We start from the raw sequence: 13127 nt of genomic DNA, 5'->3' as shown, positions 1-13127 counted from the left end.
CATGTGGGAAACAATAAGTAGTTTCACCTACAAAGATTGATTTCAGTATTAGGTAGTATCTATCATTTAGATCTGAACAGAAAGAGGGGGATCAGTTTCTACATATCCATGATCCCCCCAGCCTTATGAAGCTGGATTTTTGATGGATAAACGTGGTGCAAAGAATTCAAAAAGCTGGAACTGTTCTCTGTGCTCTAAAAATTTGGGAGGCCAAAGGAAGATGATAAAATAATTTTAAAAAACCAACCAAAAACATGATACACTGTAGTTTTTACCATTAGTAGTCATATTCTTTCTTTCACTCTCCTCTGTCTCCCTGTCTTCCACACCCTGTGTCCCATCATTGCTTTTCTCCTAATTTAGTGCATTTATTGGCAGTGAGAGCAATCTTCTTTCATTATGCTAATCAGGATGTTGATGTTAAAGGTCTCCTTCTAAAACTGTCTGCAGCAAAAGAGCAGTACAGGCTCAAGCAGAGATTTAAAAATACATTTGTCTGTTTTATGATTTCTTAATTTTATTTAATTTCAGTCATTTTCTCAATGTTTACCTTGTGCAGATTTTACTGAGCTAGATACTAGAGATGGTCTTCTCTGTTGTTGATGAAATTATGTGAAAATAAGCTCTGTTATGTTTTCAGCTGAGTTGTGCACAAATGTGCAACATCAGTACAAACCTAAGTATTTGCCCTGTTTGCAGATGAAACAAAAGAAGTGTTGAAACTTTATACAGAGCTACAGTAAGATCTGTAGAAGATTCTGTGATGTTAAGAGTAGCCAAAAAAATCAGATAAGCATGGTAATTAAGTTTCATTAAAGAAAAAAAAAAAGTGAAGTGGTAAAATTTCATACTGCTGGAGGTTTTATTTTTCTGTCAGTGCAGCCAGCTTCTCCTCATGAGCAGATCACAGTAGTTAAGTCAGGCACACACAGTAAGCAGATTTATGCTGTCTTCAGAATTGTACATGAAAAACTCTTCAGTGCTTCAGGCTAAAACCTGATTTGCCACATTCTCTCAAATGTTAAGCTTTTTTTATTTGGTATTAATGTTTCTTGACATCTTGCAGCAAGGCTTGGATAGTGGTGCTACAGGGCAGTAATCACTTAAGAAAGAATAAAGGTTTTGCCTTTCCCAAAAATGTGACCTTATTGTAAGTCTGGATTCCCTGTCATCTCACCATGTTTATTTATAAGGTAATTGTAATTTTCTTGTAATTTGGAAATACTCCAACACATGTATTTTTGACTGCTACATGGACTTTTTTTTTTAATGTGCTGTTGTTTGGGTCTTATGGGCACTGCAGGTATTTCAGTATAGTCTGAACAGAATGTTGTACTACTGTACAGACCTCCCACCTGCAGCTTGAGTAATAAAACAACCTATTCCTGTGGGGACTAAGCAGTAAAGGGTTACTAACCTAGGTGTGCCAAGCCACAGCCAATGGTCGTGGTGCCCTACTAGTGGATGTGATTGAGTAGATATTTTCCAAATCTGTGTTAGTAGCTATAAGCTATGTCCAGAGTATCAGTGCTGTCATTCACATGCTGAGACAAAACAAATTGTTCTATTGTACTATCCATGCTCTGTGTGTCTTTTTTCTTCCCCAGAAGCGTGTTGCATTGTATTGTGTCATTTTGGGCCCTCCTTTCATCCTGTTAATGCTATTTGGGGAAAAATAATGGCAAAACCAGGGCAGAATCAGTAATGATTGGGTGAAAAGTCTGGTTGTTAAATTTGTACCAAATTTTTCGAGCTGGGCCTTGCTGGGCTTATTGACAGATTCATCACCAGCACATCTAAGTTCACTTCAGGTAACTCAAGTTGATGCTGTTTTGATAGTTCAAGCTATTTTCTTGCTGTCTTCCTTCTCTTCCTTCCTTCCAGATTATCAACAAAATATAGGGATTTTTTTGTTGGGGTTTCTCTGGTTTAGGTTTTTTTTGCTAATGTGGTTGCAATGGCAATGCTTGTTGAAGCATGAGTCTAGAAGCTGGCTTTTCACAGTTCTTAGTTTCTGGGGACTAACTGAAAAGATCTTCCAGGAGTCTTTCTTCTGTTTTTCTTGTAACCCCCCAAATCCCACATATTCCATGACCTATCTTAGTTCATAGAAGTTGGTTTTTTTGGAAGTGATGAGTATTTGTTTAGCAGCAGGTTTTGATGGATCTTAAACAGTATTTTCAGTGGTTGCTTCTGTAGGGGCTGGCTTGCCTACCTCTTGAAAATGGGTCAGACTGGGGATGGGGGTGAAAGACTGAGGGACTAAAGGTGTACAGTGCTGCCTGGGGAGGTCACTGGGAGAGGAATGAGGAATGCTTTTTTTGTTTTTTCATCCATTTCTGTCTTACGTGGCTTGGCAGCCTCCATTTTGCCTTTCAGTCCTGTGTAAGGTAGGCTAAAAATTTTCACTGAGACTTTTTATTTCTTTTATTTTATTGGTAACAGAAACTAAAATCTAGAAAGAAGAAAGTTTCAAGCTGTAGTGTCCATGTCTTGCCAAGGTGGTTGTTGAAGTTTCCAAGTGTGATGCTGCTTTTTAGATAGCAGAATAATGACTTATACCTGATTTTGTATCATAGCAACATATCAATTAGTGTCTCACAGCTACCTCATAATCAGAAGTCATCCAAACACAGATAGGAAGAGGTGGAATGTATTACAGATAGTTACACTTTTGTATGGCTCTGTTGTTCAATTGAGACATAAGGACATAAATTTTTATAATACTTGGCAGTAAGCTGTTTTGAAAAAATTGCTAATCTTTTCCACTTCCTTTGCCAGTTGTCAAAACTATCATGATAATAACTGACTGTATTAAAGAAGGTTAGTTTTATAGTTAAAACTCCAGGCTAGAACTCAGCAGATATGTTTCCATTACTTTTCCTGTGGAATGCTCACATGGATTTAGGGTAAGTTGCTAAACCTCTTTTTGATTTTTTTTTTTTTTCTTTCTTTTTTTCTTTTGGTCCATGACAGAAGGACCGAGCTTTTATATTCTCAGAAGAACACTGGGTTTATATATTGGTGGGGCATAGGAACAATACTACAGTACAAACAGAATAATTTATCTCTTGAAAGAAAACCTGATTTTAAAAGTGAACTACATTTTTTACTGGCATAATTGGCACCTTCTCCTCAGGTAGAAATTCTTTGTACACAAAATGCACAGCAGTGAGCCCCTACCTTGCTTTGTGTAATTTCCCATCAGTTGTTTTAAGTCTTGTCTTGTAATTGCTGTTCTGTGGCACTGACCGAATAGGAGATTTATAATGCTTAAATATTACAAATCTGAACTCTTTTTTTCCCCTGCTTTCGATAAAAACATGGAGTGAAACTGTCACTGCTGATTATTTGAGGGAATTTTACTAATTAGAATTGCATGAGAATTCAGGCTTTTGAGCTGTCATCTGTTCCATCCCCTTCCCAAGTACTGGAGGTTTCAGTAGCTTCAGATTTCACAGTTGTCTTAAATATGTTACTTATGCTTTCAAGAGATCTTGGAGATAACATTCTAGGGTCAATTTTGCAGTTCTACCTGTGTCTGGGAAGTTTTTCTGCTTCTACAAGCAGAATTTGGCCCTCATGTGAGGCGTAACCTTTTGGGTCCTTTTCATGCAAATGGGCTCAGTTGATTGCAGGGGATCTCCTTGTTTCAGCGAGGGACTGAGTTGTGGCCGTGCATCTCCAGGTTGTTTTGTGAGTTCCAAAATACAGGATCTGGGGTTTCTCTTATATTAAATGCAAAGTTCGCAGGTGTTGGGATTCTCACAGAACAGTTTGGGGGAGGAAAGAAAATGTTTTGAAAGAGAAGTATTTGAAAGCTTGAAAGCTGTGAGTTGCATGAAGGGCTAGGTGCCTATAGCTCACACAAACGTGGCAGTATGACTGGAGCTCTGTGAACTCTGAAAGTGCTGCTTAGTTGCTAACATTTCAATGGTAAAATGTATCTGTGTAGTGTGACCTCTGTTCTTCAGTTATTAAGGGTGTCTGTACAGGTTTTGGCTCTAAACAAGATATTCAGGAAGGAAAGCCATGCAGTGCATCCCATTCCTGAAACTGGAGTGGAGGATATTTCTGTAGATGAGCAACATGACACAAATGCTTGATTTTGTTTGTGCAAATGAGAGGGCCTTTGTGATGCAAAGCAGCATCCTCAAAAGGCAAATGTGCTTTTTTGGTTGTAAATATCCCAGCTAAATACTGCAGTAATTGCAAGCAGAGCTTGGCATTTTTCCTCTCTATTCTCTTCATCGTTATATTTTAACAAGTTCTCATGAGACTATTAAAATGTCTTAGTTTTTGGAACATGTGGCCTAGTGGGGATAACTCTGTCTACAGATGCAGTGGGTTGGCAGCTTGATTTTGCATGTCTTTTCATTTCCCCCCAGATTCTGTGACCCAGTGTAACCTTTGGTCTCCCTCTGAAGGCCGGGGTGAGGGAAGTATGAGCAGGTGACTGATGATCACTGTCAGTACAGCCTGCAGACAATATGGGAATTACTTCAGCAGTCTCCCACTCCCTTGTGCTCCCCCCATCCTCTCTTAAATCAACAAATGCAAATAGCAGCTTCCTCATTTGCTGCTATCTCTGGGATGCTGCCCAGGCAGCATGGGCTTTGTTGTAGTCCTGCCTATTGAAAAAACCAGCTTCAGCCCTAGGCAGAAGGAAAAATACCAAGTGGGACCTGATTCCCCCCGCCCCCTTAATGGTTAATGCCGCTCATATTTGCTCCTCTGGCATATACAGGTAGGAAGATGCTGAGATAAGGTAGTGCTTGATGTGTGTGGTTCAAGAGGGCAGCAGGAAGTGGCTGGAGCTGTTTGCATTGTTACTCTTTGTCTGGTAAATGTACTTCTGGAAGGACACAGGGATTGCCCAGTGTCCAAAACTCATACCTGTACTCCTAGAACCTGTTGACTTGAACAACAGCTATGTCTTTACTGTGGGAGACTAGAAATGCATTTGCTAGATTTCAGCATAGGCAGAAGCACAAAGAATTTGTTAAACAACATTTCTTTACAAGGTCATGATTGTTTTGTTCTATGCATAGTTGTGTGGCACAAGTAGATAAAATAGTTGCATTTATATTGTTGTAAGTATAATATGTTGTAGTATTGTATTGTGCAGCATACAGTTGATATTGTTTTGCATTTCAGATATACAGCTTAACGTGAGTTGTCGTTAGCAATTCAGGAACATAAGAGTAATGCTGTGCCAGCATTTGGTTAGAATTCTGTTCATCTTACTGTGTCATTGCCTATGAAAATATGTTTTGGCATACATAAATAAAAGGAAAGCGATCGCTTTGTACATCCAGAAGGTGGTCCTTCTCAGATACCTCGGGATATCAGGTCTGCATTTGATGTATTAGGATTGCAACCAGCCATAATGAAGAGATTTCTTCTGAACTGCCATTAAGGAATATTAGATTAGTAACTGAATCAGGCAAATAGCAATGTATGTAAATCTCCTACTGCTTTAGAAATGTGTGTCAGTGGTACTTGTATTTTACAAGAAGTCTGTGTGCAGTGTGTATTTAATCTTAGTGAATTTGAAAATAGTGACATTTTCTATTGCAAATACTGAATAACAGTTAACTTCTGAATAAAGATACAGGGTTAAAGAAACAGTTGTAAAGCAAGGTGCTGGACAAGTAAGTTGAGTATGATTCATAGAGCTAGACATTAAAATTGTTACTCAATCTCTCATTTCAAAAGTATCTTTGTGTTTTATTTTTTTGTTTTACTTGCTTACCAGAAAGCTTCAACATACTAATATTTTCAGGGAAGAAAGGTTCCAAATTCACAAAAATCCAGAATTAACAGGCCCCTATGCTCCATTTCCAGTATGAATTAGTGCTTTGAGTCAGGCACTGATGACCAACACAGTCAAAGCCTGCTTTAACTCCAACTTGCAATACTTCTCAGGTTATGTCACATTAAGTTTATGGTATTTAAGGTTGGAGTGAATCACATGAATTTCACGATCAGCAAGATGCAAAAGGCTGTGATGGGGGCAGTTTGACACTAGAAAGCTGTCTGATTTTAGTGTAAAGGTTTCACATCATTTCAAATATGTTGTGTGTTTCTTTCCCATACCTCTCAGCAAAGGTGGTTTGATGTCAAAAAATTTCCCTATTTCATCTTCTACTTACCTGTCCTGCAATTTATGCCTGCCAGTGGTTGGGCCAACAGAATGGAGTATTTGTCAGCCACAGGGACTTAATATTTGCTTTTTGTTGGCCACAGGTGCTGCTGTAGCATTGAGGGTATGTCTTCATGTTCTGTTTGGCATCCTTTTGGTGTTCTAATCTGTCCATTGGGAAGGGAATTGTTAAAATAAAACCATCATTATTTCAGAGAAGAGCGATTTGGGTGGAAAAGACCTGTTCACTAGGAAGTTTTAATTTAATGAAATGTGGTTACATCTTAGAGCCTCACACCAGATTATAATGCTATCACAGCATATGCATATTGGAACATATCCAAGTGGATATCTGTTGGGATCCCATATTGAATTGCAATGGGAGATTAACCCATCTCATGGGAGAAAATCACTTCAGTGTTAAGAATGAAGAAAAATGATACTTTATGTTTGATTTTTGGAATCCCGTCTTCAAAATGGCACCAGGTAGAAAAATATGGGTATGGTTATGTGAGCTTACCTTTTTAAACCAGCATCTCAGACAAATACTCATTGAAGACATTTTGCCTGTCACCAGTTTATTCTTGTCACTGGGATGATTTTCTTTGCTGCTCAAAGTTGTTTTGTAGCTCCCTAGAAGTAGTTTGCATGTCTTGTAGTTGTGGAAGCTGCTCTTAGCAGAAAAGGGATGTAATATAAGCTGTATAATTTATGAAGTATTTTTGAAGGCCTTCTTGATGAATGGCACTTTTAAAATATTGTAATTAAATTATGGGAAGCATTTTTAAGGTGAGTGGATTAATTCTTGGGTTTTTTTCCCAATTTTTATTTCAATGTTTTTCTCTTAGGAAAGTCCCTGTAAAAAAATGGGTACAAAGAGTTCTCTCTTTGGCATCAATGAAGTTCTGTAGTTTCATGCCAGCTACTTAAGTTCAAAGTAAAAAGTATATTCATTTTACAATGTAAATTGTGCAGTACACTTTTATTTTTTTAAGCCTTTGTTAGAAAAGTTGCTTTCCATTGTTCATTTTGAGGTTTTCCCCCCCTTCCCTTTTGTTTTTGTTTTTCCTCAGTTTCCATTACAAAGAGCAGTGCAAAAATCCAATCTTCCCCTTCCAAAGTGACCCGGCGTTCAATGCAGTCTCCACAGAAATCTGCTCCAGTACCAGCGCAGCGGGGCAGGAAACCAGGTCGGGGCAAACCCCCTGGACAGTCTGCAGTTCCCAAGAAGGGCAGGTCTCCTAAAAATATTCCCCTGACAAAAAGCACCTCTCATACTGAAAATCTTAAAACAAGGAAAAAAAGTTTAAAACCTGGAAAAAAGGTTAGTCCTTATCTACTACTTTACTTTATATTGCAAAATTTTGCAGTGAGATTTTTTATTATTTTTCTTAATTTTCTATTTTCTCTTCAGCCTTCAGGGCTTTACTGTTTTCAGCAACTGATTACAAGAACGAGTTTAGAATAGCTCTTCTGGAATATTTTAGTATAAAATCCTGTGGATTATTTTATTCCCAAACAAGATTACTGTTTTATTTATGGGTGAGTAATTGGTGTTGAAAAATGCTATTCTGAAGTAGAGAGACAGGGAAACATTTAAGCTTTTTAGTTTGGGTTAGTTTGTTACCGAACCATATATAGAGCTTGCATTTTTTGGGTTTTTTTTTTTTCAGGTTTAGAAATAAAGAATTAAAACCAGTGAGGACTTTATTGTGTAATTTAGGCTTCTTAAGCATACAGCTGGATTTGCCAAATGAATCTTGTGGATACTCCCTAATCCTGGAGCTTCTACTAGCATGAAGCAGGAAGCTTCTTTTTCTCCAGATGTGGGCCTAATTCTGCCCTTGTCTGAAAGGCATGATGCCTTTCTCCCTGCCCACCTGAGTCAGACCTGGAGTGTTGGCAGCTGCCTCCAGCTTCAGCTCTGGTGGAGCTCTTTGGTCAGGTACACGCTGTCCCCTCATCCCACTGCCGCTGACAGCAGCACTGGCAGATGAACAATTTCCAAGAGAGCCAGTTCAGGGAGCTCATCTGGTAGACATCCATCCCTCCTACTTCCTTCTTTGTCTGCTCCACCCCAAAAAAAGCACAAATGCTGCATCTGCTGCAAGGAAGAATAGGATCACAGCAGGGCAGACTTAGGGCAATTTGAATTGCCATGGAAGTACAGTCTCTTTTCTGAGGTTTGCTCATGCACAGCAGGCTGTCCAAGAAGAGTAGCAATCCTGCAATGTCTTTCCTCAGGCAATTTGAGTCTGTCCTTGTGCTCCTTCCTGCTTTGCATTAGCACAAGTGAGGAGGTAGGGGCCAGTGCTTTTTCCTGGTGGTTTTGGGTGGTTTTTTTGTGTTCATTCCCCTTTCCTCCGAACAAGAATCAAAAAGTAGAAGTTTTGGGGCTTTTCTCCTCCAGTCTGTATTAGTGTGGGCTGTGGGATCTATTCTTAATGATGCATGGGAAGAGGAGGAGTAATGGCAAGGTGGGGATTCTCCCTTCCAGTAACTGTGCTGATCAGTGTGAAGTGCTAGTGAAGTAACATTACCAGAGCATAGCTGGAAGCTCTAGTATGAAACTGAAGCAGCACTTCATTGAAATGATGATCACAAGATAAGAAATTAGTTTGGGGCCCAAAAATTGAAAGCTGAGCACTCTTCTCTGCTGCCTGCCCCTTGCCTCTTACTTGGTGTATAAAAATGCAAAGCAACAGGGATTAAAGAGGAGAAAGGTGCTCCTGTCCAGGCTTAGCTGGTGGGCAGGGTGCTTTTTGTAAGTCTGGACAGGGCTTTAAAGGACGCCACTGAACACTGGACTGTCATATCTTAAGGTCTTATTAAGGTGTGGCAGGATATGCATTTGCATATAAGAATTTTAGCTCTCATTAAAAAGAAATGGGAGGCTTTATCTATGTTTTGAAACAGAGGTTGGAGGCACCTTGCCTTTAGAAGAGGCTTCTGGGCCCTGGGTGTCTGAAGGTGTCTGCTTGGAGCATTTGACACCTGGTTTGTGTGAAGTGCTTGGAGGTAGTGTTTGGGGAATGGATGTTAGTGCTGACAAACCCTGTCCTAAGGCAGCAAATCTGAGGTACCTCTGTGCACACCTGATTTCCTCTGTGGGACCAGGCAACAGAGAGGTTTTGCAAAATCTAGGTTTGATACATCTAATTTGGGATTTTTGCTTTGTTAACTTCAGCATTAAAAACTTGAAAAATTAGCTCCTTTTGAGAATTCACAGAAGGCTGTTTTTTCTTTGGTAAGTGGTTAAATTGCCAAGATGTTATCCATTTGTACAAACTTTTCTTTGGATTCTTACACCTGTTAGCATAAGGGTAAAGAGAGGAAATGGGGCTTTGTGGGAGTTCTGCAGACAGGGTGTGTCTGACATGAAGTGCGGCATACAGCCTGTGCACCTCACAGTATGTATGCAAATATGCAAGTGGTATGTGCCTAGAGGCTTGAAAGTGCTTTTTTTCTTCCATCCACCCCCCCAGACTGATGCAAAAGAAAAAACAAGCCTTCCAGATGTTGCACTAAATGGTTGTGCTTCAAGTGTGAGCTGCCTATTTGGTGTATTTAGGGACATTGGTGTCTGCCTGTCTCTCTGCAGAGTTGTTTAAATTTCTTTGCCCCTTTAGGTTTGTTATGTTGCAGTATTTATCATTTTGCAGATACTAACTTTTGTTATACAGCTAGAAATGTTGAGCTGTTGCATCATTTTTCTCCTTTATTTAAATTTTTTCTAAGCTCTGTAAGTATGAGATGCATGTTGGATTTTGTTTTTCATTTGTTTCTCACAGCTTGCACTGTATGTTTTTACTCTTCCATAATAAAGAAGGACCCTCTGTACATCTCTTTCATTATATTTTAAAAGTACACTTTGCAAAACAGTGCAGAGAATTCCTTTCAGAATTTCTTGAGGAAACCCCTTGGTCTGAGTGTGGGTACCAGCCCTAAATTCAACTCCCTAAAAAGAGTTTTTAAACATGAGGATGAAGCTGGTGGTGTTGTCCTGGTGGTACGAGCTGTGAGCCCTGCTCTCTGCAGGCAGACAGAGCTGGTGTCCCCTCCCAGCTGGCAGGGGCCAGCCGGAGGAAGCCACTGTGCCCAGCCCTGCTGGGATTGTGGCCTTTCTCATGAAACAACACTGCCCATCATGGGGGGGCTGCAAAATGAGAGCTTCAGCTGAGCAAGCATAACGTGCTGTATTCCCTTCTGAGGGAGAAGGTAGGAAACAGCCAGCTAGTCTCACCACATGTGTGCATTGGTGTGGAGAGTGGATGGTTCCTCTTAGTTTAGTGTTTGTATTTTGTTTTCATTCATACATTTTCCCCCATTTCTCTCATCTTTTCCCTCAATTTGACCAATATCAATACCAAAAATGGTATTTTTTTTTAGCATGGTAAAAGAAAACTGCCCCCCTTCAAGAATCCCTGCTAGAGGAGGCCTTCAGGAATGTTGGACTTCAGATCAAAACCTCAATCTTCCCAAGTGCATTTTTTTTCTCTGTATTACGAATGGAGACCTTTCTGTCACCCAGTGTTAAGATAAATGGTCAGTTCCTGACAAGTACATCACTACTTGGTTCTGTGCCACCTCATTTCATTCACAATGCAATGCCAAGCCTTGGCAGTCTATTTCTTAAGTTCATAGTGATTCCACCCAGTCCCACATTGTCAAGTACTTCCCCCAGCCAAACCTGTCTTCTCTGAACTGTAAGTGGCACAGAATTTTTTTTTAAGTGCCCCGGATTTCAGAAGAAAGTTAATTTCTTCTTTCTAGGTTTTGTGGAGAAGTTAAACACTGCTTCTTTTAGGAAGGTGTATATTCTGATTGCTTTCTACATGTTTTTCAATACATTACTTGAAAAATAGGCTGCTTCTAAAAGTGTAGAGGATGAATACTGCTAAATGGAAGAGGGCTTAGCCTTCCTTTGCTGAAGTTTTACTTCACTATATGTCAGTTTTAATGGTAAATCCTCACCACATTGCCAAAGTCTCTGCTGTGTTCAGCAGTGTCAAGACCTTGGGTAATCTCTTACATTCCTAATTTTTGCTAAGTAAGAGAGTCAAAATGTAGTCTGTTCTCATGCAGGAATAAGTGGTGAAGGGAAAAGTGATGAACTCTGATTTATTATTTCTTTTATTTATCTGTATTTTCATAGAATGTCAAAACACATCACTGATCTCCTCTCTGGTGACCAGTGACAGACACAAGGGAATGGCCTGAAGTTGTGTCAGGAGAGGGTTAGGTTGGATATCAGGAAAAGGTTCTTCACCCAGAGGGTGGTTGGACCCTGGAAAAGCCTCCCCAGGGAAGTGGTCACAGCGCCAAGTCTGACAGAGCCTGAGAAGAGTTTGGACGCTCTCAGGCACATGGTGTGACTCTTAGGGTGTCCTGTGCAGGGCCAGGAGTTGACTCAATTATCCTTTTGGGTCCCTTCCAACTCAGGACATTCTGTGATTCTGTGAAAGGTCTTCCATGTGCACATTTCTTTTCTAAACTCCAGTCCAAACCAAATTACAACAAAATTCTCTTTTCCTCAGGTGGAGAAAGTAATGCATATGGATGAATCTGTAAATTGCTGTGCTCTGAACTCTGGTTATCTGACATATGATAAGCTGCAAATAAGTTTGCTTTGGGAAAGGAAAGGGTATTGGCAGCCAGCATGACTAGATTGTCACTACAGGCTTGTTTGATATCTTGCATGAAGCACCTGAAAATTCCTGGAAGTGGTTACTTGAGAATTTCAACCCCTTTGGAACAAGCTGAGGAAAAATACAGGTGCATTGTAACGCTGATGCCTAGATGTGACTTAGGTTTTTAATGGCAGTACATACACAGCCCAGCTAACTTCCTTGAGCTGTGATAAGCATGGACAGGAAAATACCCCGAAATACCTCTTCCTAAGATTTTTAGGAGAGTAGTGAAGTAGTATATAAAGCTCTTTCTTTTCCCACTTTCTAGGCGAAGGTGGGTTCTTTTCTAATTCATTTGTCTTCCTCTGCGTTACTAAAGTAGCTGTAACTGCAAACTGACAGTTTCTGGTCTTCTTTTCCTGAGCCTTCCCTTCTCTGCTGTGTGTGGTACTTTTCTAATAAGGAACCACACACATTCATTAAGATGGTAACTGATAGCAGGAAGGTTGTACAGACTCTTTAAAAAACATTAAATATTTTGACTCTGATTTTTTTTTTTTTTTTTTTTTCCTCTTAACAGAAAAAAATCTTGCCCGAACAACTGACTCCTACATCTCTTTCTCCTCAGTCATCTCCTGAGGGGGAAAATGGCACTGCACAGATACTTAAAGATGGAATCAGTTTGTCTGGTGCAACTGCAGCAGTTATATCCACAGGTAAAAAACAAAGAAGTGTGTGAAATGGCTTCTATGTTAAGCAGTTTCATTTTTATGAAGAATGTGCTGCAAACTTATTACTGTAAATCATTATCCGGCTGTCTTATTTTTGAAAGATATTTGTAGGAGCCAGAGTTACTTTTTAGAACTGGTATTTTGATGCCCACATTATAGCAATAAGTGCTGGGGCACAGGGACTTCTGATAGATCTGTTAGACGTGGCAGTTTGTTCCTGTGTAAAGAAGGAAACTGTGCAGTTCTTTCATGTCTGTCCTACTCCTTAATGTATGAAATGGGAATAGATGTAGCTAAAAGCCCATATGAGATTCTGATCCCATGCAATCTGTACTGTAATGTTACAAAATGGAGATTTTACCTCTATATAACCCTACATGAAAAGAAACAACTCTGTTAAAACCCAGTAATGGCAATCAGAGGAAATACATTCCTCTTTCCTCATGTTTGATTTTTTTTTTTTTGCCTCTAAATATAATGAAATGTGTCTTGAAAAAGATTGGCAGAAAAGAAATAAGCCAGTAAATGAACTAACCCATTGAGGGATTGGTAACCCTATAGTGAAACAATTCATATATTGTCAGCCAAAATCTCAGAACTTTCTAAAAACTCCATAAATTA

The 13127-nt window shown here is 39.6% G+C and overlaps 1 protein-coding gene across 7 annotated transcripts in view; it reads left to right on the top strand.

Annotated features, from left to right (window-relative positions):
• The window catches only part of SCML2 (Scm polycomb group protein like 2), a 70936-nt gene that overhangs the window by 39846 nt on the left and 17963 nt on the right, over nucleotides 1–13127 (top strand). For all 7 annotated transcript variants that reach the window (XM_059839840.1, XM_059839835.1, XM_059839838.1 and 4 more), the window contains 2 exons: nucleotides 7219–7469; nucleotides 12356–12491. In XM_059839840.1, coding sequence (XP_059695823.1) covers nucleotides 7219–7469; nucleotides 12356–12491 — 387 coding nt within the window. The remainder of the gene's footprint in view (nucleotides 1–7218; nucleotides 7470–12355; nucleotides 12492–13127) is intronic.

This window comes from Haemorhous mexicanus, chromosome 2, assembly GCF_027477595.1.
Source record: "Haemorhous mexicanus isolate bHaeMex1 chromosome 2, bHaeMex1.pri, whole genome shotgun sequence".
NCBI lineage: Eukaryota > Metazoa > Chordata > Aves > Passeriformes > Fringillidae > Haemorhous > Haemorhous mexicanus.
The sequence above is the reverse complement of the archived record's forward strand: the minus strand, read 5'-3'. Positions and strand labels throughout refer to the sequence as shown.